General features: G+C 34.5%; 1 protein-coding gene across 1 annotated transcript; it reads right to left on the bottom strand.

Annotated features, from left to right (window-relative positions):
- Positions 1-2703: 2703 nt before the first annotated feature.
- On the bottom strand, positions 2704-23567 carry LOC145628755 (protein PIR-like). The gene is made up of 31 exons (XM_081681141.1): positions 23381-23567; positions 23184-23273; positions 22129-22201; positions 21880-21944; positions 21619-21696; positions 21233-21352; positions 21056-21126; positions 20374-20466; positions 20108-20177; positions 19923-19987; positions 19584-19779; positions 19303-19454; positions 18424-18517; positions 18059-18274; positions 17506-17717; positions 16475-16622; positions 15461-15629; positions 15092-15168; positions 14028-14198; positions 13854-13930; positions 13659-13761; positions 12651-12770; positions 12412-12555; positions 8454-8603; positions 7989-8132; positions 7515-7602; positions 7240-7367; positions 6077-6284; positions 5534-5706; positions 4309-4515; positions 2704-3457 (listed from the first exon to the last, which is right to left on the bottom strand). Exons 2-31 carry the CDS (start codon positions 23235-23237, stop codon positions 3263-3265), a joined length of 3861 nt encoding a protein of 1286 aa, XP_081537267.1. The 5' UTR covers positions 23238-23273; positions 23381-23567; the 3' UTR covers positions 2704-3262.
- Positions 23568-24411: the final 844 nt, after the last annotated feature.

Genomic DNA, 24411 nt, shown 5'->3' with positions numbered 1-24411 from the left:
TTTCCACCCTTTAGTGATCTCTTAAATTCACAATTTTTTAATTTAAAGGCCGTGTTGAGGTGGCATTTGCGATTAGCAAATCTAGACGTTTGGTTTGGGTATGAGTTGGGTTTATCTGGGGGGGTTAATTACCTGAAATTGGGTGACTGAGTCTTTTAAATTGAAAACGGAATGAGTTTAAATTCTTTCGGATTTATCGTCCTGGTTTTGATTTTGGTTTTGGTCGACCGGTTGAATTCATTTTAGTTCAGATCAATTTCGAGTCATCTTATTTTAAATGATTGAGATGAGTTCTATATATAAATTAAATCAATCAGATCAAGTCGGTTTTGTCTTGTCTAGGTCTCGTGGATGTCTACCATCCAAATTAAAGATTACCCAACTCTAATCGAGTAATCGATTTACACCAAAAAAAAAAGAATTAGATAACTCTTTGCCTTATTTTCATAACCTAATTAAATTAGTTGAATTAATAAATACTAAATAACCAATCAAATAAGATGTTTATTGTAGTATTATTATAATTATCTGAAAAAGCACATAATATCCGTAATTTTAAATCAAAGTCGAATGAAAACTGGGAATGAAAATATTGTTTGAGAGGACTCACACTAAGTCAATAAGTCAGAGATTTGTAGGTCGAATGGAATTAAGTCAAGACTTGTAAAAAAAAAGTCAAAAACAATAGCGTAGAAAAGCCAAGTTGACAAGTTCTAGTACAAGTAGCAAGTTGATTATTCAGTAAATTAGCATAGTACAGCAAATAAATTGGACTATGTTATTGTAGTGCTAAAATAACACATTATAACTTTAAAAACTATTATTTGCTAATCAGCCTTGCGACTTGGTGATGTATGGCCTAAGGAAATAACGAATGCAACTCACAAATCGAGTCAAACACCAAGGCCAAGTTGAAAGTATAGTTTAAGTTACAAGTGATATCTCAATTGGTAGTTCAAACTATCCTATTACAATTTCAATTTCGGCGTGTAATGGTGACCGAAAATATCTCAATTAGTCTAAGGATAGATTCAGGGGACATTGTCCGTGCCCAAAATTTTCTAATGCTATGTACTTCGTATCAAAGTCTTTAGTAAATAAAAATTAACGGGTTGAGTTGGTTTCATTATTGATGCTTATCATGTTGTATCTAATTTTTGGATTAATAATCATTATATTCCAAACTTATAGCCCCCTACTTAACTGAGTCCAACCATATTTAGTGCAAATACTAACCTCAAAACGCAATGACTAATCTTGAACAAGAAGATATTAATTTTTTTTTTTTTTATTTTTATTTTTTAAAAAAAAACTATGGAGGAAAATCTCCACTAGAATGCAAATGAATAACCATAGTGGCCAAGTGGGAGGTTGGACTCTAGTATGAAATAGTAAAGTGATAGAAAAAGTGAAAAACTAATGCATAAAGTTGTGAGAGGAAATGTTAATCTTAGATATTAAATGAGGCTCTCTCTTAAATTTTGCAGTGAAAGGGGAAGATGTAAGATCTTTTCCATGAAAGAATACGTTGGAAGATCTTCCTACCTTATCTAATGGGAAGTTGGACGAGAATAAGGCAAAAATAAGGTGAGACAAAAATAACACAAAGGGTAAGCATGATTTTGCTTTGTTTTTATGCATATGAACTTCATGTCCTACAAGAAATAAACATGAATGGCATTTGGTTTACTCCATCCGTTTATTTTCAATTGTTACGTTTTTAACAATTAGAAGAAAATGGATATAATGGATGCTCATGATTAATATACAATTTTCTAAACAAATTAAACATAATATTTTAGGGTTAAAATGAGAATAACTGCTTTGAAATTATATAAATAAATGCTTGGGAGTAGGGGGATTCCCTTACCTCCCCCCTCTAATCTCAAATGTTGACCTGCGAAGCTGGGCTGCCTAAACCTGTGAGAGGTGCCGGTTCAGTAGGGTCTTTCATCTTACCTTAAATATGTAAAACATAACAAATAAGGGAAAATGTCAAAAAAGAAATACAGAGTATGGAACAACAAAATATAATACTATATTTTTTCATATACCCTTCCTAATACAATATGACAATATTTTTTTTTGGCAAGGTGTAACTAATTAAGTATTTTTAGTCTTTGATAAAAACTTACTCGGTATATACGAATTATATATTTTTTACATGGTCTAATTAATTAAATGTTAAGTCTTTGATAAACAAAAGGTTTAGGCACTCTATAGCACACACCACTTTAGTGGTGGACAAAGAGGTTTAAAAATACCTTCCACGGCAGAAGCAATATCATAATTATAATTGGATCTAAAAATATTGTTTCTGACTTTTTCACGACATATGTAATCTGACCAATAATTTAAGGGCACATGATTTATAATTAAGCAATTCACCAAACATTCATTATTTTGTTGAATAAAAAAGGCTCTTAACTTTGGGCTTCTACCATTTAATTAAAGTTCGATCATTATCTACATACACCTCCCCTTTGCCTCCCTTGAGGTTCACTGTTCATCTTATTTTCTTTAACTTTGACTCTTAAATGTGCTAAGGAATTAAAAGTAATGCTTGGGAATATTTAATGAACCCAAAACGAAAATTATTAATGTCACAATTATATTAAAAACCGTTCAAAAATAAAAGTGCTGCATCTGAAAAATATAAAAAATAAAAAAAGTAATAATGACAATAACACGTTTGAATTTTGATTCCCTTTTCTTTTTTATTTTATTTTATATAATTATTTATCTAATCGCATTTAAACAATCAACATTATCCAATTACATAAAATACTACTACAGGATTATGACATGCATGATAATTACACAATACTACGTATACATAACACATTAGGTACATTGATACACAAATAGTCAATTACACAAAGTGTCACAAACCAAACATATACTATAATACATGGCAAGTTGACAACATATATTGTGACAACCTGTTGCAGTGTGACAAGAAAGTGGTGAGACGCTCCATTAATGCTGAAAATTGAGGAGTCCAGCAACTATTGCTAGCATTTGCAGTTTCTCCATTTTGATCATGAAGTAGCACTTGAGCCAACCCACATTTCGATAGCGACAGTGTTTGGATAGTGAGATAGTAATAACAAGTATTTACTTCAGCAATTCTAGTATACAGATAAACCCTGGCAATTCTCTTACTGCGGCTTGAAAGTAGCTGATACTAACCCTCTTCAGTATAAGTTGGAATCTATAAAACTATCTAACCTGAATCAGCTGTATTAACACTGGTAAAGAATTAGGTGCTCTTCTGTGGAAGGGTTTCAAAAGCCGAAACTGTGTTTTCGAACTTGATTCGATGCAGAGGTGTTCCGCTTTGCTTTATTGCGCATGCTACCTTGTCTTCAAGAGGACAACGAGCTTTTAGCATTGAAAACACGTGATTATTTAACCTCCTTGCTTTCTTCATGGCTTCTATCAAGGGTTCCCATCCCTTCCAGTCCAAAAGGCAGAAAAATCAGTTTAACTATGAGGTGTTAAAGGAATGTATCACAAAACATTTTAAACAACTTCCATAAAGCATAGGTCATAAATCTGAATAATGAGTCAGATTCTTCGGCAACATTGTTCAAGAATCAAAGCAATAAGGGGAATCTCTTTATAAGGAGATGTCTCCCTATTTCTAAAATAAGAGTATTCCTCCCAGGATCACTATTGTCTTCATCGTCCATGCCACAGGTTAAATTTTTTACCATAAACTATTCCCCCAGCAATTCCTATTCAGCCATTCAGAATTAAGTTTTACTATCAATCAAAATTGGGAAAACTCTTATAGCACACCTTGACACCCCAACCTGTCCCTGTAAATCCAGATGTGGTGTCATTAAGGGATGTCTAGAATCCCTAGATAAAGCATGGAGTCTAATTTTTTACCATTACATGTTTGTGATTGGCTGACAGAGAAAATGGATTCAAAGTAATAAAGTCAAAAATCAAAATAATTCTGACAACATAACATTATCTTTATGTCCAAGGAGGAGATTTATACACATGTACGATCATTTATTACTTCAGAGTTCAGACATATGTAGATTTAAGAGAGTGGTCCAATAAAGATTTGTTCTCAGTAATCAGTTCATCAGCACAAATTAACAAAAGTTTCTGTGCTTAGTTGACTCAGGACTCAGGTTTATGATTCTGTGAGATGCATTATAAAGTTTTTTGGGGAATCGAGATATTTCAGGACAACGTTTTTGCAGCATTCAAAGATATGTACAACTGAAGGCACATGGTAAATAGAAATCAAAATCCTTTTTATAACAATGGGATAATAATAAGTCTTACCTGGATACCCTGAACATTTTTATGCATTTGAGTAAGTTCTGTAACCTCGACTTCTGCTGCGTTAAGGACTTGATATGAGAAATCAAAAAGCTCAAAATGCAGCTGCTGCCCAAGTAAATATATTAATGTGCAGCCTCCCCAAGCTACTGAATCTCCCAGCATCTCACGACTATTTGGGACTCCTTGAACAGATTCTTCTAAATGTTCCTGCAGTTCAAAGTCATTAGAAATTGAATAAGAAAAAAAATTCTACTCCAATACACTTTCAAGTGCTTTTCTCATATATCTTGATAATTACTGATGAATGCTCAAGTAAATTGTGAGCACTTGCCTATATACAAGAGAGAAGTTTGCTCCCATAACAAGATAATAATTTGATTTCAAAATGGGATATCACATCATACCATCACCCCCAATGCCTCTAGTGATGCTCCCAAATCCCACCAAGGTTATCACACAAATTTCCCCATATTGAATACAAAGTTGAAAGTTCTACTCCTTTCTCTAATCAAGTACATGAAATGGGCCTTGTCATCATGACAGAAATTTAGTAATTTGTTGAAACAAGCAATATATAAAACTAAATTTCCAGTAAACGGCATCCATTAGAATTGATTACACCAGGCTGATAATGTGGTAACATACCACACTGTATTGTACATTAGCCCAATGCTCTAAAAGGACTATCAACTAGGGTGGCATCCTGTTTTAGAATGGTTCAAGTGTACAGTTGTAAACAGCCTAAAGCCAACAAACAGATTATTTTCATCAACCCCTGGATAGTGAAGGAATAAGATATGAAGAAACAACATGTAGCATTCTTAAGATTTTCTACTGCCTTCCCAAACCTCATGCAGAGCATTTTACATCTAACTTAAGGACTAGAGCTGATGTTACATTTGGTTCTGTCACACAGCTGATGATAAATAATGATTCCACTAGATCCAATAATTGAATTTGTAAACAAGAAACACTTAGTCTGGTAGAAGCTTTATTCAGAAGAGCCCAAAGAGTTAGAGCCCGTGTTATTAGTAGTGAAATTGTGACTGCAGAGTCACAAAGACCTAAAAATTTCTCCGATGTGGTTATACCTGCAACTAATTAGAATTCAAAATACACATCATAAAACACTCAGGAAATAACCAAACCAAATAATCTAAAAGCACATATGTTCCTGATGGGTAATTAATGAAGAACAAAAGACCCGCAATTGCACATCACTTACTATTTGAAGGCCACTAAATATTCGGTAGAAGTCCTTTGAAGTTGTAATGTCTATGAATCCAGTCTTTGGTGTTGCACTCCACTTGCTACAGTATTTATCCAGTGCTGCACTTGTAAATGCAAGAGCATATTCCAAAACACTTCCAGTGTTCATATTAGCTTTATACAAGAGATCTGCAACCAGGCAGTTTATTAGTTTATGCATATACAAGATACCTAGCAATCTAGCATTATCATAGCTTTGGTTGTCAATGAATGGTTTAAAAAACAATGAAAAATGTCTGCATGAGTTCACTCTGACATGATACAGCAAAAAAAATTCATTGAGCAGTTTGCAAGACTTTTGGTTTGTCCATCCATGTCTTTGTTAGGAATCACTGGAAACTCATTTTGTTCTTTGTCAATAGGCAAGTACTTATGACATTACGATGACGAAAACTAAGATTCTATGACCTAATTGTCTTTCAATAATTTTCACAACATGCTTGACATCCATACAATTGATCATAGAGAAGAAGGCTGGAATACGGAGGAGTCTTTTTACCTGCTGCTTCAGCCTGTTTTGACATTGTGTAGAAGGAAGTTGGATTTGAGCAGTTAGGATTCGACACAATCGCAGTAGTTGTTGACTTCATGAGGTTGACGACAGGGCTTTCACCCTCACCTTGTGATAGCAGGATTTGCCCATCCGCGTTAGGTATGAAACCAAGCCAGGGTGCGAGTTGCATGAAGCGTGTTGTATCTACTTCTCTCTACAAGAATAAAAAAACTCTACTTTGTGAATAACTAGAAGAAATTTCAGCTTTCAAGCAATTGCTTGGCTATAACTTGATGAGTTCATCTGCTCATGCTATGCACTTTTTGATGCAAACGACATAGAAATATATATGATTAAAAGTTGCTTCTTGCAAATCTGCTATGTAAATCATGAAAATTAGGCAGCATATTCTATAAACAGATATCACGTCGCTACTGTATAGAGTATCAGAGAAATGTTCTAGAACGCTAATACCACTAGTTACTTCATGGAAAAAGAAAAAGAAGAAAAACTATCCTGCTCCAAGGTCAAACAAAGATGGGAGTCAGTCGTCATATAGTCAGATATCTGTATTGAAAAGTGGTTCTCTTTTATCCTGCCTCCATGTTCCAGCTAATTCTGGGAAATTTTTGTATTTAATTTGTGCTAATAGCGCCTTCTATAGTTATGTCAAGTCAAAACATAGATGATTATCAGAAGTGAAGACTCAAGTTGTAGCAAACTGTATACACAATTTTGGAATACAGTGATCTTCCTTATATGAATTTATGGTCTTCTGCTGCAGTTTCAATCTAGAAGATCAAGTCAACACAATTAGTGGGTCACTTTGTTTTACTGTTTGTGGGGATTCCTGAACTGTGTCAATTGTATAACAGTAATTAATAGTCACAAGTATAGAAGTTGTGCTTTAATCTTTGATAAATGGATTTGCTATACATAACCACAAGGGCTATGTATAACTGTCAAAGCACTGAACAAATTTCCTGAAATAGTATTGAGAATTAATTTTGGAGATAAAACAAAATCATGCATTGATAGGTGTCGTCAATGCTTAATTAATGTTTAAATATCTACTTTTAGATTCATACACATAGCCCTTAGGGAGTTAAGGACGCATAAAGCATAATTTTTATATTAAAAGAACATACAGATACAATTATAGGACTTACCAATACAATATCTAGAAGACCCATCCAATACAGTGTGCTTCCTATCTCCTTTATTCCCTGAAGAACTTCCTGCTTAAGTTCTGCCTTTGAGGTCCAGTTAAGCTTCTCTTTAATGTGTCTCATACAACCTAGATGAATCTTTATTATTTTAATTTGAAAGAATGGAAAGGTAATAGCCACCCCACCCCACCCCATCCCCATGCAACCCCCCCCCCCCCCCCCCCCCCCCCAAAACAAAACAAAAAAAAAAAGAAAAAAAAAAACCTAGATTGTACCTGTCACACCACCATCAAAGGGTAGTAAACCTATTGATTTGGGCAATGCTTCTTGCAATCCTGTAATCATTGCTTCAAGTGAACTAATCTGTTTCATCAAGTAACTCAAGATGAGATACAGATATAGGTCAACTAAACAGCTTTAAAAACATACATACATCTTGATTCAACCATAATAAATTTTCATCAGAATTATCTACCCACCCAAAAAACTGCAAAACGGCCTACAACTTTGCTGTCTGTGTGTGTGTGTGTGTTTTTTTTTTTTGGGGGGGGGGGGGGGGACACTTGGTCAATTTTCTCTTTTTTTTTTTAAAGGCCACTAATACATATTAAATTCAAATTTACAAATAGCATAAAGCCACTAGTTGCAGCTTAATCTCACTAATCCCCACAATAAGCAGGACATATATTAGGCCATTTTTGTGTACATGGAAGACACTTACATAACTAATTGTACACAAGATTTTTTACCTTATTAGATATGTGATCCAGCAGTGCACGGATCAGCCATGGTAAAGAACGGGTTCCCAAAAGGCGGACGATAGAAAACATGTGAGGCATTCCAAAGAAGCCATTGTGCAACCTCGTAAAGCTTTGATGAGCAGAATTCAAATCCTGAAAAAAAAAAAGAAACTTATGTAATTTCTTATGTCCATTGAGCAATAAGGCAAGAAAAAGAATGCTGAGACAAAATAGATGACAAACTTCAGCTCATACCATGGGAAGCAAGAGCACTGGCTTGATTGTTACGTAACTTATGTTCAACAACAGACCAATAATAGTATAAAGGTTGATGCCTCACAAGTCACAACTAAAGTGTTTCATATACCATATTTAAAATGATACTTGTGAGAACTAAATTTATGATTGCTATCATGAAATAGAAGGAATTATATTGAGCCTAGCCAGGGGAGAAGTCAAGTAAACTCATCTTACTTGGTTGCCACAGTAAAAGTTTGGTTTGGCATATGGCATTGATGGCTTCTGAACTCGACCACTGGATGATTTTGGTGATCGGACAAATCGTTGAGTAGTATTACATAGTATGAAGTTTGGTAGGAAATCATTCTGCATCTCTGTCCAGATCTACAAATGATAGGAAAAGAAACTTTGTCAATGGTAGTGTTGGATACACAAAACAAGAATCTACAACCAAATCTTACATGTCCCTAAATCATCAACACCTCAGAGAAATCAATTGACAAGGAAACAAAAGACAATAATGCAACAAACAATTCAACAATATCTTTATCTCAGAACCAAAATCAGGATTGAACAAAGATAAAAACTTGAATAAAAATTGCGACACTGAAATGGTAACCCTCCCTTTTTTGATTTCTTAAAAATGACCCTAATTAAGAAATTTATCCCACTTATGACATTAATGTGTGTTCTATGGTTAGATAGTAAAAAGAAAACTATCTCAGTTATCAACACCAACCCAGCCACCTCCACCACCCTACCTCCTCTGAGCCACCAGCCCCACCCCGACCCCTATCACATGCCCCCACCACAAGTGCACAACAACCATAACCGATACACCACCCCCAACCCCACGGCCCACCACAACCACCTGACTGAAACAACCACTCCCACTCCCTCACCCACCAAATTTGAAAATCCACTACAAACACCAGAACCCAAAACCCCATTCACCATAGCGATCAGAACCCCACGCCAAACACTCCAGGTTATAGCAAATAAAGCAGATGCTCAAAGAGTTTATCTTGCTTTCCAATACTCGAGCCTATAAATAAGCAAGCCAATAAAACCTCCAAACGACCAAACTCATGTGACATAGACATGTCTTTAACATATAACTCAAAAGGACAATCCCAAAAAACTTGTAATCCCCCGTATTTTTAAAATATTTTATAAATGAAATTTTATTTTATTTATAATATTTATTTGTTATTTTCCGGAATTTAATTTCAAAAGTTTCAAATTATTAATCTGGGTCGAAAATTATTTGAACAAATTATTTTATGCACCTTTATTCTACAATTTATGTCCAATCAAACAAGCCTAACCCATTTGTTTACTTAATTGACCCATTATTTTTATGAGGCCCAATCTTCCTTTTTACCCTACAATAATTCTCTCCTATAAATACCCCATGAATCTCCAAAAATTTCCCACACAAAAAGGTTAGTCTTATTTTCATCCTCCTTTGTTTCATTATTTTGCTTAATGTTAATTTAATTGTTTTGGGTTTTGATTTTAGTATAAAGATTATATTTTTAGAATCAAATTATATTTTGATGGTATTAAGATTATAAATTAAAGATTATATTTATATTATAAATTTTCATATTTTATGAATTATAAACCTAGGGTTTCAATTTATTGAAAATAATGATTTTAGGGTTTTTATGAACAATTGATTTAGGGCTTTTATAGTAATGATGTTTTGAAATTTTGGTGATTATAACTACTGATTAGTTTAACTTAATTCCAGATTATTTTGAACACGTAGATTCGTGTTTTAATTTTTAGATTTTCGTTCGTTAATATTTATCCCGTTTTAATCCCGATCAGATTCTGAACTCATCCGATTTTGATGAAAAAGTAGTGTTTTCCATGTGGAAACAACGTTTTAAGAAAGATTCATTACCTTTGGTAGTAAGCACCACCCTCTCATGGCCAAATTCAGCCTCTAAATATGATTTTCGGGCAGTTTTTGATTTTTACGAAGTTTTTTTATACTTAAAATATTATCCTTATAGTTTGATTAATAAAATTAATTATGTTTAAAGTTAATTAAGTATAAATATATGTTTTTATTGAAGTTTTAAGTGTTGGAAATAGTTTCTAAGTACTACTTTTGATGTTTTATAAAGAGGGTTTAATCACCCATTAAAAAGGGAGATTATTAAGGGTTTTTATATAATTTTCAGATTTTTATTAGACTTTGAACTTGCTGTAATTTCATGTATAAAAGTGTATTTTAAGGTTTTTATGAAGAAAATTTAAAGAACTATATATAAGCCTTTAATTTTAACTAAAGGGAAGGTTTTAAAGTGTTGTTTGATTTGGATTTTGAAGGTTTAAAAGTAAGTTAGTATTGCTGTAAATTTGATTGATTGATTGGGTATTGATTGAGATGTTATTGTTTGGTTTAGGAGAGGAGTTTATTGAAGGTGATTTCTAGTTAGTAAAATGGCATACCAATTCGTTTGTTCAAGGTACGTACAAGTTACGAAACCTTGCTTTTAGGTGCATTTTTAAGGACGGATCGAGAACTTAGTATCATGTATAGGGATGACCGGGTTAAATTGTTTGGTTATACATTGTGAATTTCGTATGATGTGCACTATTTTATATTGCAAGTATTATTTGTGCTCTAATTATGCAAGGTGCGCTTAGAAGCAAAGGTATGTGATTGGTGTAAAGATTAATTTATTACTCATTCATGATTATGCAAACAGGATGAGTAAAGGAAGAATTCAAGTCTTATAAGACGAAGTTAAGGTTTTGGGGTGCCTTATGCACTCAAGGTGTTTATACACCTGAGGTAGTTAAAGGAACAAATAATAAATGTTGCTTGTCACTAATAAATCAAGAATTGAAATTGGAAAGTTGTTTTACTTGATTGAATTGATATTGGATAGATTGTATTGTTTGCATATGAGTTAACACCAAGTCTAATCCTGTAAATCACGTAAAGTGCAAGATGGATGAGCAATAAAACTCTGGATTGGTGCACTTTTGGAGTAATGACAATCAGGGGTTGGGGTACACTTTTGGAGTAATGACAATCAGGGATTGGTATTAGCCGTGTACTTTTATCGAGGCCGTCTGATCTACGAGTCTCCTATTTCAAATATTATTTTTTTAAAACTAGGAGTTAGGTGAGATCTCATACTAACTATGGTCACGGAGTCGCGCCCGTGGTTGTTGGATGTTTATTGATGTTTCCGAAAGGAGGCATGGGGTTTTTTTCTTTTATTGATGTTCCAAATGGGACATGGGTTGGACAACCTTGTCTATTGCTAAATCCAAAGAATTAAATTAAATGAGTTTGCTACTATTAACTAGTGAAGTCTTAATAAAATTGATAATTGAGTCGTGTGTTGAGTCTATAATTTAATGATGCATGATGATTGATTATTAGTAGCATGTTATGGATTTCTTATTTGTTTCGCAGCTTGTATGTACTTAGCTTTGCTGATTGCGTGCTTTATGTGTCTTTCTTTGGTCATGGCCTTCGCCTTTCAATGACCCTGTGACGATCTAATTTTTACATTTGTAATATTGGGGAGCAGATTTACCACAGGTTCTTACGCACGCAACATTCGCATCAGGGTTGTGGGATTTTGAGTGGAGAGTTGGTTATTGTTCGCAGTTTATTTCTTTTCATAAGTTTGAATTTATTTAAACTCTGGTTTTATTTATTTACTACTTTTGTTGGGTTTTGAATAAGGGCCTTAATGGTTCCAGCTTGTATCATTTAATTTGGTTTTGGTTATTGGTTTTGAAACTTATTTATAACTGAGTTAGTTTTTCCGCTGCTATTTTCTGATAAAGCCTTAACGTTTGAACACGTGGCGGTACATGAAGACATGAGACTTGAGTCCAAGAGCTTGATGAAATCAGAGACAACAGGGATATCAGTTAATTAATCTCATAACAGTGAATAGAAAATCCAAGAGCTCACAGCATTTTTCATAACTTGTGTCAACATCACATAATAAAAAATATCTGGCAGGATTCGCAGAATGGCAGCAACAACACCAATCCATGCCTCATAAGCTATCATTATTAGAAAAAAATAATTAAAAAAAAAAAATGACAGAATAATCATCATGATAGACAGGAGCAGGCAAGCGACATTTTAAGCGCTGTAAGTTATGAGCTATACAGTAGCATATATGCTGAAAGGTAGAATTTAAACCTGGTAAGCTAGCCGGCTTGAGTATGAAACAAGAGATATGTTCTCTTGCATCTCACTGAAGATAAGACTGAACGAGTCTATTGTCAGATCCTCAGACAAAAGCTTATGGGCATGTTTTAAGATATTCACGAGGTTCTCCAATTCCTGGAAAATAAAATATTCAGAAAAGAAAACAACAAATGGTTTTTGATAGCACATTATCCTCAGAAGACATTATCAAAGAAAATTATAGCACTCACCACAATGGCACAGATATCCTGCGACTCAAAACGATCAAATAAAAATTCCAGGTTCTCTCTGAATGCCTTGTTCATACGTTGTGAGATCAGGCATCTCAAATCAATGCTCCTTCCAAGTAACTATGAGCACATTTATTGTTGCAAGAAAAACAAAGTTAAGAGTGGGGTGGGAGAAGGGAAGAGATGTTAGATAGAAGATGCAGTGGGTTGACCTAACAGCAAGAGGCATTGCCCCACCCATGAACTTATATAAAACATGCACCTAAAAAGAAGGAAATTAACATATATTGAGGTTTTACTCCTTTCCAGATCATAACTGCAAGATCAATGTGTCTTATAAACATTATACTATTATAGTATAGGACGTATCCAATTATCCTTTTGCAGGGGGCCAGGGCACGGATTAAGTTGTTGAGTGAAAGGGTACCATACTACCATTTGTGGGGTTTTAATTTTATTTATTTATTGTTTTTTTATAATTTTATTTATTGTAAAGTTCTTATTTCTTTTTTATAAGTGACCTTATTCCCTTTTTTCAATTTCCTGTCACATATCATTAAAATTTTGGCAAAAATAGAAACGAGAGTTTTTTTCAATTCAAGTGCAATTTTTATCTCAACAAAAAACCCCACTACTCAAAAAAATATCTTGTTACATTTAACATATACCTCTTTTTCTTTTTTTTTTTCTTTGGACATCATACAGAGAAACAAGCTAATAAAAACATACAGAGAGACAGAGGACCACAAGTCCTCAAGCAATAGAAGGAAAAAAAATTCAGCATAGACATGCAAACGAATCATAGCATCATGTACTAGTAGTAGATCAGTCAAGGCTCAACTACTCAAGGGAATTTCTCATAAGCTTCTAAGGAACATTTGAAGACTACGCCTATGACTAAATGAATAAGTCACTGAAAACACAATGAAACATGATGATATAAGGTGGAAGATCACAAAACTATATTGAGTGATGGTCATCCCAAGCAACATGCAAAATCATGCTCACCTTAACTCTAGTCATTTTAAATAGTGCATTGAATCTCATAGGTTGCACAGAGTATTTTTCTCCATTGTCCACTGCAAAGAGGAACGAGGAGTCGAGCAATTCTCTAACAGATGAAAAAAAGTGTTAGCATCAAAAGTATGAAGGTATTAAGTATCAGACTGAAAAAAACTAAAATAGGTCCACTGCCAGCCATACCTCGCTGCCCAACTTTTGTAGTATGTGAAAATTATTTCACACAATTTGGAAACAAAAATATCAAAACAATGGTCCACCTGCAAGGAGTGACAGAAAATTTTAAGTCCCATGTCGAAATAACCAACGGAACATATATGAGCACTAGTGTAAAAGTAGCAAGTAAATCAGAAGTACCTCGGCTTCAATTTCATCATAGAGGAAGCGCTGCTTGAGCACAGTTAATGCTTGTTGAGAAGCATCGTTGTAGATATCAAATGGCATAACAACACTCTCAAATAATCCTGCATTTTGAGACTCAAGCACATAATCCACCAGCATCCAGGGAAGAGAGCATTCAATTGGAAACTGCAATCAAGCAACAAGTCAATTTGCATTCATTTGAGCATTCAATTAAAAATTGCAATTGGTTTGTTTATAAACAAATTGTGTCATGCCTACATATGTGTGATGAATTGGGTACTAAAGTATAGATTGACTGCAGAACTAAACATAAGACTTAAAGGAAACAGTAGGAAGCTCCCAAGTTTATCCTAGACAAAAAATCAATATACAGATTATTTGACAGTGATAATGTATCTCTTCTACACTAATTTTTGGAGCAAAAGTAGCTATGTATGTGGTTGCCAAGGTCAAACCACTACTTACCCTAGCGTAAGATTTGTTTGGCAACAACTTGTTACAGTAGCATACTAGCATCACAAGCGGGAATATTCTATATTAGGGGGAAGTAAATCCAAAACATTATTCTGTATCTGTATTTCTAACCTTACCAAAAAAAATAAATTATGTATGTTATATTTTTTTTGGCTTATATCAAAGTAATGTTTAGGCTATAAAACTGCACCCCCCCCCCCCCCCCCAGCATTGTGATTATGAGAAACTTGGAGTGAATTAGTTTAGATTTAATTGGATACATTCCACATTAAATGGCACTTGTGTATGCTGAATTGGATACACTGAAGCCCACTACTTAAGGGCTTACTGTTTATGACAAGGCTATAATCTATATTTACTTCTTTCATTTACTACAACAACAACCATCTTCGTCATGATACCACTCTCAACTACAACAAGTTATTTTATAAACAAACATGTGAGAGGAGCGCTGGGGAAGGTGAAGACGAGGAAAGGAAGATATTTTCAATTTAAAACAAAATACCTAGCTTTCAAATCAAACATGTTCAAATGGTGAAGTGATCCATCAAGAAGAATGGTGCATAATTGAAAAGTGTTTTCACCTGGATGACACGGGATGTTTCTAAATAGAATTCTCTGAACCAAAGGAAGCCAAGATCAGTGAGTGTTGCTATTGTCACTGCAGACACAATCAAGAGCCAAGATCAGCTACATAGAAACTTTTAATTTCTCAAGAAGCCAGCAAGTCTAGCAATAGATCGAAATTTAACTTAGCAGGAAGTAGTAGTTGATCACGTTTTAACTATGTCCAGCAAAAACAACATTTATTGAGGAACCAAAATGTGATTGTGGCATTGGGGAGGATAGGTGCATCTGTCCACCTCTTGGTAAATATAAATATAATTATATAAACAAACGAGCCTGCAAACAGAGAGAAATAGCGAGCTGAGTTAAGAATAACAGATAATTACCGGTGTAATCTAGCACATGCAAGAAGAAGCCAAGCTTGTAAAAGAAGGTTTCCAACTGCTTCAAATCCTCAGCAGGTATATCTGAACCGGTATTGCTAAAGAGCCCACCTGGCTTTCTCAAATTCCCACCAGAAACGACCTCGTAGATCAGGAATTGCAAGCAGTGGACCTGAATTTTGGAAGGAAACAACTAACATAAATGAATGCTGAATCAGTTACTTATAGCTTATACACACTGTGATACCCCAGTATGATTTCAAATAATATGTTTATACTTATATAGCCAAGAATTTTGCTTGTGGTTATACTGATCCACTTGGAATTTGGCCTTTTTGGTGAGTACCCAAGATTGGCTATAGTATGTTGATCAACAGTTTAGCTCAACAGTTTCCAATTAGTCTTTTATAGCAAATTTAATTAGAGGAGTATTTTTTAGGTTCTTTTTTTTTTTTTTTTTTTTTTCTTTTATTATGGTACGTATATTTTATGAAACCGCCTCCTAACCTGTAACACTCAAGTGACTCTCACAGGAATTTGTGGTGTGTATAAACAAGAACATCCCAGCTTGAGCTTGGTAGGCTCAAGGCAATGTTCATTCACCCCAAAGCTATGTGAGCAGCCATCAGCTAGCCACAACTCAATCTGGGCTCACAGCCTAAATTAGCTCAGAATTACTATCACTGACCATTTCATAAGAAAAAAAAAGGCAATTGTAAAACCAATATGCTTCCTCACTAATTAATTGAATTAAGCTTGGCTTGGGATCATTAAGCCTAGGTTTGTTTTGGCTACGGCTTGTTATGGCTTTAACTGAGCACTTAGCTGAGTCCAACGACTCACTGACATCACTCAGCTTATCAAACTCTCTCATTTAAAATTATACTGAACCAAACACCATCCATTTGACAATATGCTTTCTCACTAAAATTAATAAGCAAAGGATATCTTCAAATGCCATAGCTACCAGCCAACCACGAATATATTTCAAAGAAAAGTAATAGAAAGTAAGCAGACCTGGGCTGCTGTTGGTGCAGCTGGCCTGGGATACAAGTAGCTCCCTTTGCTTTCTTCACCTTCTTGCTGTAGGGATTGCAAATCATTCTCTTGCTTGCTTGTATTTGCCATCCAATCAGCTGAAAGGGTCCGCATATCAGACAGAATCCTGAAAAAAGATTAATCCTAGGTATTAGATGGGGAAAACCGGAAAAGGGATCAACCCAATAGAACAAGCAGCATAGAAAACTTCAGTGATGACATGCAAAATTGAACAGAAATAGCAACATCTTTTTCTTATGCTACATATGCATCAAAACTTTTATCTGGTTACTTATTCAAGATATTAGCTACATGCTTCCTTCACAACCCAGCCACCACTAAATCTAGAAAACCCCATGGGGTCGGGTTACAGGAGCACTTGAAAATAGAAGGGAAGAGAACAAAGAAGTTTAAGTAAGGGTGGTGAGATGGATATAGATGAGGGTGAGAGTGAGAGTGAGGAGGAATTGAAGTGATTAAAGGGCCAGAGCAAGAGAAATAGGGGTCTAATATTTTGATACATATTCCATATCCCTATAAAAAGCTAGAATGAGAAATCCATCATAAAGATAATACGTATTTTGGAATAAATTTTAGTATAGAACACTAGAAAGCATAGGCTGTTTGTTTGGTGACTTAACTCCTTGGGATATCGGCTGCCTTCTCTCAAGACCAGACCGAAGGCTTAACTTCCACATACAACCCCCCCCCCCCACCCTCTGAAGATTTATTCCCGGGGCTTTTTCCTTAAGAGATGAAGAGTATTGCCACTTGGCTACCACCGCAACCTCAGAAATATAGCATTTCTATATGATTGATACATCAACTCGATTTCATTCCATGAAGATTTTCCTCCAGGAGAGAAATACTTCATCAATCATCACTAATAGCCAGGTGGGGCTAGCTGCTATTCGCTCAGAGTCAGGGGGTTGCTTACAGAAATGAAAAGGCTGCAGATTCTAGAATATTAGACTACAGATTCTGATTGATGTCATCAATCAAATGCCCACCTAGAAAGATCCTTTTTCCTCCTAAAGGTAGTACGCAGCATAGTTGCCAAGGTATTCTGAACAAAGTCCTGAACTTCAGCATGAATTGTTTCCCATAAGGCATCAGCAACTAATGTATCACAACGCTGCATCATTGATCCTATGCTTTTAACATAGCCAACAAGCTCAACCAATGCTCTCCTTTCCTCTGCACTATAATTATACCGCACCACCTACAGAAAGCCAAAAGATTATCGATTAGAAGAAAACATAATGACATTATACTTTAACAAAAAATATATGTTTTATAAGAATTCCATTAGCCCCTTCTTTCAGAGGTAAGCATGTTGCTGGGATTACTGTTGGTTCACTGAGTTTACTGGTCCATAAGTGAACAACATTTTCCTCTGCTTTAACAATATACTTTAACAAACGTTGCACCATCCATCCCTTACAAATTAGAACCACTCTTTATTCCTTATTACTTGTTGCAATAATAACATGAGACAGATGGAACACGTTTGAGATGCATAAATTGCAAGACAAAGAAAATTTATGCAGAAAGTGCCAGTGCCTTCTCATAGTCAGAATATAATGTTGAAGCATTATTTGACTCTTCAGAAGATTGATCCTTGCAAGGGCGAGAAAATTTCCATGCACACTGTTCCCAGATGCGACCAGTCCATTTGCTAAGAAGTTGAAATCCTTCAACAACCATATCATACATGTTGCCTTTGACATCTTTGGACCACTCAACTTCAGCACCCTCTGTGGATTTTAATAAATCTAACTGCATAAAATAAAATAAGAAAAAAAAAAATATCAGGACAATGAACTTTAGATTTCAGCATATCCTCAAAATAACTGCACAAATAAAGCATTGTGCTTCATGCCTTCATGTGGAAGGTTATGAACAAAGAAGCATTAGAAAAGCAATACCTGATTAATGGATGAAGCAAAGCGAACTGTAAAATCATCGTGTTCAGCCCGAATAGCACTAATATGGTTGACTATAAGATATTGTCTCTGATAAGTGATGTAAGTTAAGAAATATAGCATATCCAATATTCTTTTGCAAATTATATTGTATTCTATGAAATTAAGGCAAACCAGAAATAGCCACATCTATCATAGTCAATAAACAAAACTAACTTAGGAAACAGCCAAATGAACATAAAGTTTTCCAGTCTGATTTTTCAAAATTAAAGTTGATACTTATGCCGAGGATTTCAGTTATGTTGGTGCATCATAGAAATTAAAAGAAGAGGATGATACATAGATGACAGAGATAAAAACTGATGAAGAGTAAAGCAGAGAAGCAAGCTGTAAGCCTACTACTCCTGCTGGGTAGTCTTTCTTTTTCAGAATCTCCTGCTGGATTCTATATAATATAACCTGAAAATGCAGTAGAAACCAAAGGCCAAAAGGGCCATTTTGCAGGTATACAACACCAAGGTTCTCTTGGATAATAATTTACCATTATTATTTTCCAACTAAAGGCACATTTCAAATATAAGCCACATGATAAAGAGGACGAAGTAATCAGAAATTGTGTTCATGACAGAGATCACTGGACAAGAAAATGATTTATGTCACAAAGCAGAAAAGAAAGAATTGCGATTTAAAATAGAAAAATACACGTATACACAGAGTTGCAGACACAAACATGCATACAGACAGCAGACGTGCGCACGTGTATGTTTGTAAGTTGATTATCAGAGGCATGCTTGCATGAGTTCATACTAAACTGCATAAGGATAGCAAGCAGCCAAGCAGGAAATTTTGCTTTAGAAAGAACGAAGAATAATAAAAGGATATTCTTGAGCCTCACGAGGCTGAAGCTCGTGTGGTGCTGGGAGAGCAAGAAGACGAGCTTGACTGACAAACTTCGGGAAATATGATGACAACTCTTTCATAATAGCAGCAGGAGAAAGGTGAAGATCTGGAAATGCAGGGATAACTGGATCACTCTGCACATTATCAGGATAGGAAAAGTCTAAGCATCCAATGTTGCACCATAATTCGAGAAGGCAAAGTATATAACAAAAAAGCACCATGAACCACAAGTCTTAGATTTATGGAAACATCATCTATTATACCTTGAAAATGCCAATTAGTCGATTGATTTTGACCCTCTTATATAGTGCTTCTGTATCTTTCTCGGATGTAGTTGCTAAGACAACAAGTACAGGAAGGACACGCAAGAGAACATGCCGATCGGGAAAGAGAAGTGCAAAGTCCAATTCCAGTGACTCAACAGTGAATACTATCAGAGCTTGAAGAATATCTTCTACACTATTCCCCGTTAAGGGAAATCTCAGGATGAAAATAGAAAGCATTTGTAAAATATATACTGCCACCAATCAAAAGTGCCTTACAAAACCTAAATTCCTAAAATCTAAATTTACAAAAACAGCAACTTGTATATGTTAGGATACTTGTTCACCCTGAACATTTCCACATGCAAGTTCAATAGAATAGCCCACCTCGTGCTTAAGAAAATCTACTGAGCCAAAAAGTACACTCATAAAATAAGTATTCTCAGCAGAAATTAATTTTAAATCAATCAAACAGGAGAATTCAAATATTAAATTACAAGTGAGCATGACATGACATGACATACCTGTAAATCGTCCAATTCTTCCCTCATTGAATCAGTGTCTTGCCACTGAACACTAACTTGGGTAAATGTCCTACATAAAAAAATTTCAAAAGAGGCAGTCAACACGAGGAGAAGAAATCTGAATATTTTATACTTTTACAGCAATTCAGGTTTTTTTAAGTATATGAATCTTTTGCAGGATGGGAGAAGGATATAGGGACCAATATCTAATATCTGCATATTATAAGGCTAAGACAAAATCAAGATAGTATAATTAGCTAGCATACCTTTTGTACCAAGAAAAATCATTTGGAATGCTAGCCTTTGCATTTTTGAGATGATCAAGTTGCACCAAAACATCCAGCAGCTTCAACATAGACCTGTAGCAAAGAAAACAGTTTCAAGGACACATGAAAATGTATATGCTAGTTTCATTTTTCCCCTTTAATTAAGAAAAGACAACATCCTTAAAAAAGGAGCAGTCAAGGAATCCTGAAAACATAGTCAAAACTTAGTAAACAAACCCCTTTCACGATGAAAAAAAACTGAAGAAAATTTTGGCTGCACAGGTTAGGCACTGATTCAGCTTCAACAAGATATTACTTTGTGATCAATCTATATGATGTGACCAGGGGACAGACAACGTATCGACATATTCGACAATGGAGTCCTTTTAAAGTAATTTTAACATTCTGATATTATTGAATAAATGTTGTGAGTAGATATAAGTCAGAAGATGAAAGAAAGGAATAAAAATAGGAGTTCCTATAACAAATAGATCAGAAAGTGGACACATTTTCTTATACACCCAATAAAATTTTCCACTGATGTACATAATCTCAAATATGAAGAACCTAGATTTTACAGGGACAGTGGAGGCAGAAACCCTTTGCTCAATATCTTAGTTGAAATAGGTTTGAATCAAGGTTAAGTTGATCTTAAGGCCAATTAAGTAGCTTTCTAACTCACCAAAGATGAGTTACAGTAGGACCATTGATGCGTCGCTCAGGCCTTGAAAAGCGTTGCATGTCAGCTGCTAGCTGCATTGGATTACAGGGGATTATGTACATGCTTTGGTAAGATGATACAAGGAGGTAGAGTGTAATTCATTGGAGGTCTTAGAGAAAGCACATAATGTGGTCATACTTTAGATGCTGCCGATGCCTGCCAACGTTGAATTTCGCGTAGACGACTCATTTCCAAATCCAGTACTTGATATGTCTCTAAATATAGTTCAGCTTGGCTATGTTTCATGGAATCAGGAAGCTGCAATTTTTCCCAATTGTTAGAATCACATAATTATCATGGGTGGGGCAAGATATCTTTGCCTAGATATATTTCATAAAAAGGTCTAAAGATGAAATACACAGAAACTCTGAGGTTTAGAATCGGTAATACATAACTTGTGTCATGGTGCTTCACTGCTTCAACATATATTACAATAGAGAGATTATAACATTTATAACATTAATAAAAAAAATTATAAAAAAAATCATTATATCCCATAGTAAGAAAAAAAAAATGAAATTCACCTGAGGAAGTGCCTTTATACAACTCCGATATGTATAAAGCACAGATGACATTTCTTTCCCCTCGTGGATAAGAGTGTTCTGCATGAACAGCATTAATATATTAAAATGTATCCCTATCACCAAGCAGAAGCACATCACAGAAACTTAACATAATCAGCCGATAAGGCAATTAATACATGAGAGCTATGAGGTAATTTTAGAGGTTCATGAATCTAGTGTTTATGATTTTACAAGTAGAGGCTTGCAGGCAAAGATGTGTACCAGCTGATTAAGAGCTTTGGTGTCTTCTGATAAAGATAAGCGATAAGCAGCAACATCACTGTATTCTGCAAAAAAAAGTTAACTCATTCTTTAATCATTGTATGTTCTGCCTTTGGAAAACACAAAACAAAACATCCCATTTCGTGTCTTGTAATCCACATAAGCATAAATAGAAGTTAAAAGATCAAGAGATATTACATTACAAATAAATATTGTAGTAAAGAAAAAAATATTAATAGAAATACTTACCAATTGGACTGGTAGTTGCACCTCTATCAGATGACACCCAAACTGCTGGCCCTTGCACCTCTGGCTGGTCATCCTAAAAAGATAATCAAGGGTGAGTATGTATTGACAGTTTTCAGAGTTTAGACTGAAAACATATCGCCAAGAGTTAGAGATGAGGGAATATAATCATTAGTAGTGCCAAAAATATACTGTAGCTTGCAAAATTGAGCTACTTTCAGCTCTTTAGAGCACAAATTTCCACATAACAATTATTAATAATTGAAACATGATATTCAGTTGTTCTGTCATAGGAAACACGCACAGAATTATGGAAATAAGTAAGATATTCACTTACTCAACATAAAGCAGGACATGATTTTTTTTTTTTTTTTTGGGTGCAAAACTGCATATAAAGCAGGACATGATAGATCAATGATTAATGGTAATGCTGTTGTTGATTTTTGACACTAGTATTCAATTCACTTCGATATTTAAATCAAGAAAATTTTAAATGGAATTTAAGTTGCTCGAATATTTTAAGTTGGAATAGTGAAATGATACGGGGCTTAGACAAAAATCAGCACAATACTAGTGTACCTCCACTATTTAATTAACCAGCTCTCTGTATCCCGTCTTCCATGTTACATTATACTACCTCCGTTAAATGTTATGTGCAATTTAAGGTATTAATTGTGAGATATAAAATATTCCAAAGTTGCACATAACATTTAACGGAGGTAGTAATACAGATGCAATACTACACACCAACAAAATCCTAATAGTCCGCTCAAAATCCGACCATAGCAACAAACAAATCCATAATCTCCTTGATTTCTTAATCAATTGTCTCACTATCTTAGCAAGTTATGGACATGACTTCTTATTTAAAAGCAAATGGCGCATACTAATATAAATATATATACATTGCAAATACACTTCAATTATACACATTGAATTATATTTCTGATTAATTTCCTGAATAGCATGATCAAAATTACTACAATAAATACATACTGAACCAAAATTAAACCCTAAAATTCAAATAAATAAATAAATAAATAAAACTAAAAATTTACCTCAAGTGAGAATGTAGAAAGAGCAGCAATGGCTTCTTCAACAGGAACAGCCATGGCTCCTCCTCAATGCCGCAAGATTACCAGTTCAATCTGCAATTATTTCAAATTTGGCACAAAAATGGCGGATTAAATGAAGAGTGATTAAACAAATTTGAAGAGATCAACATGAAAATGAGTAGAAACTGAAGCTCAAAAACCTTGAAGAATGGAAGTAGTAATGCGGCAAAAATGGCGGAGCGATGAACAAAGATCTAGAGTGAAGAGTAGGAGAGAGAATTAGGAAGGTTTAGGAGTAGTGGAGAAGGTGAAGTTGGTTGTGTATTTCTTCTGTAACTTAAACTTTACTAATGTAACAAGTTCTGAATTAAAATTCTAATCGTCAACCTTTTCTTCTTCCTCAACCACCGGTGTACCCGCCCTACTTTACCTTCCTCTTTTGGGCGGGGTGTGTTAGAGGACAAGTCTACTACAAGTTTTGATCTTCCTATGTCTCGAGTTAGGGTCTATTCACATTTACTGATTGGAGCTGAACCGAACCGAACTGATTGGAGCTGAACTGAATATTTTATGAGAGAGAAAAATTAGAAGTTGAACTGAACTAAGTGAACAGACTCTTATTTCGTCTACCTTTTTTTAAGTTGCCCTTTTAAAAAAAAAAAAAAAAAAAAAAAAAACTTACTTTTGATAAGGATTTAGGGACTTATTGTTAATTTTTTTAATAATTCTCTCTATTACCGTTAAAAGTTAGGGTCTCACACTATCTCTCATTCAGTAAAAAAAAAAATGTCTAATTAACAATAGTAATTTAAAACTAGTGAATCATTTTTACTTTTGCAGAATTCACGTACTGACTTTGACTTGATTTTGTACAATTATATTAAAGACAAATGTTATAATGTAAAATTTTGCTAGATTAGTCACAATGTAAATGTCCATAATATAAACATTTTATAAATTTTGCTAAAAAATAATTTAAGATATTTATGGTTAAAATTGTGCATTGGCATGTATGTCAATCAAACTGATGCACTTTTCAAAAAATACAACTCATATGGGAATTTAATTCCAACGTCAACCAAACAAACACTAATTTAATGTTGAATAGTAACTCGTCCTAAAAGAAGAAACACGTGATATTAAATTGTGAATAATTGTGATTACATAAGGATTACATTACTTGGAAGCAAGGCAAGTTTACAATCATTAGAGATACAATTTAAAATTAGAC

This window comes from Chenopodium album, chromosome 4 (assembly GCF_948465745.1).
Source record: "Chenopodium album chromosome 4, dcCheAlbu1.1, whole genome shotgun sequence".
Classification (NCBI taxonomy): domain Eukaryota; kingdom Viridiplantae; phylum Streptophyta; class Magnoliopsida; order Caryophyllales; family Amaranthaceae; genus Chenopodium; species Chenopodium album.
This window is presented reverse-complemented; position numbering and strand designations above follow the sequence as displayed.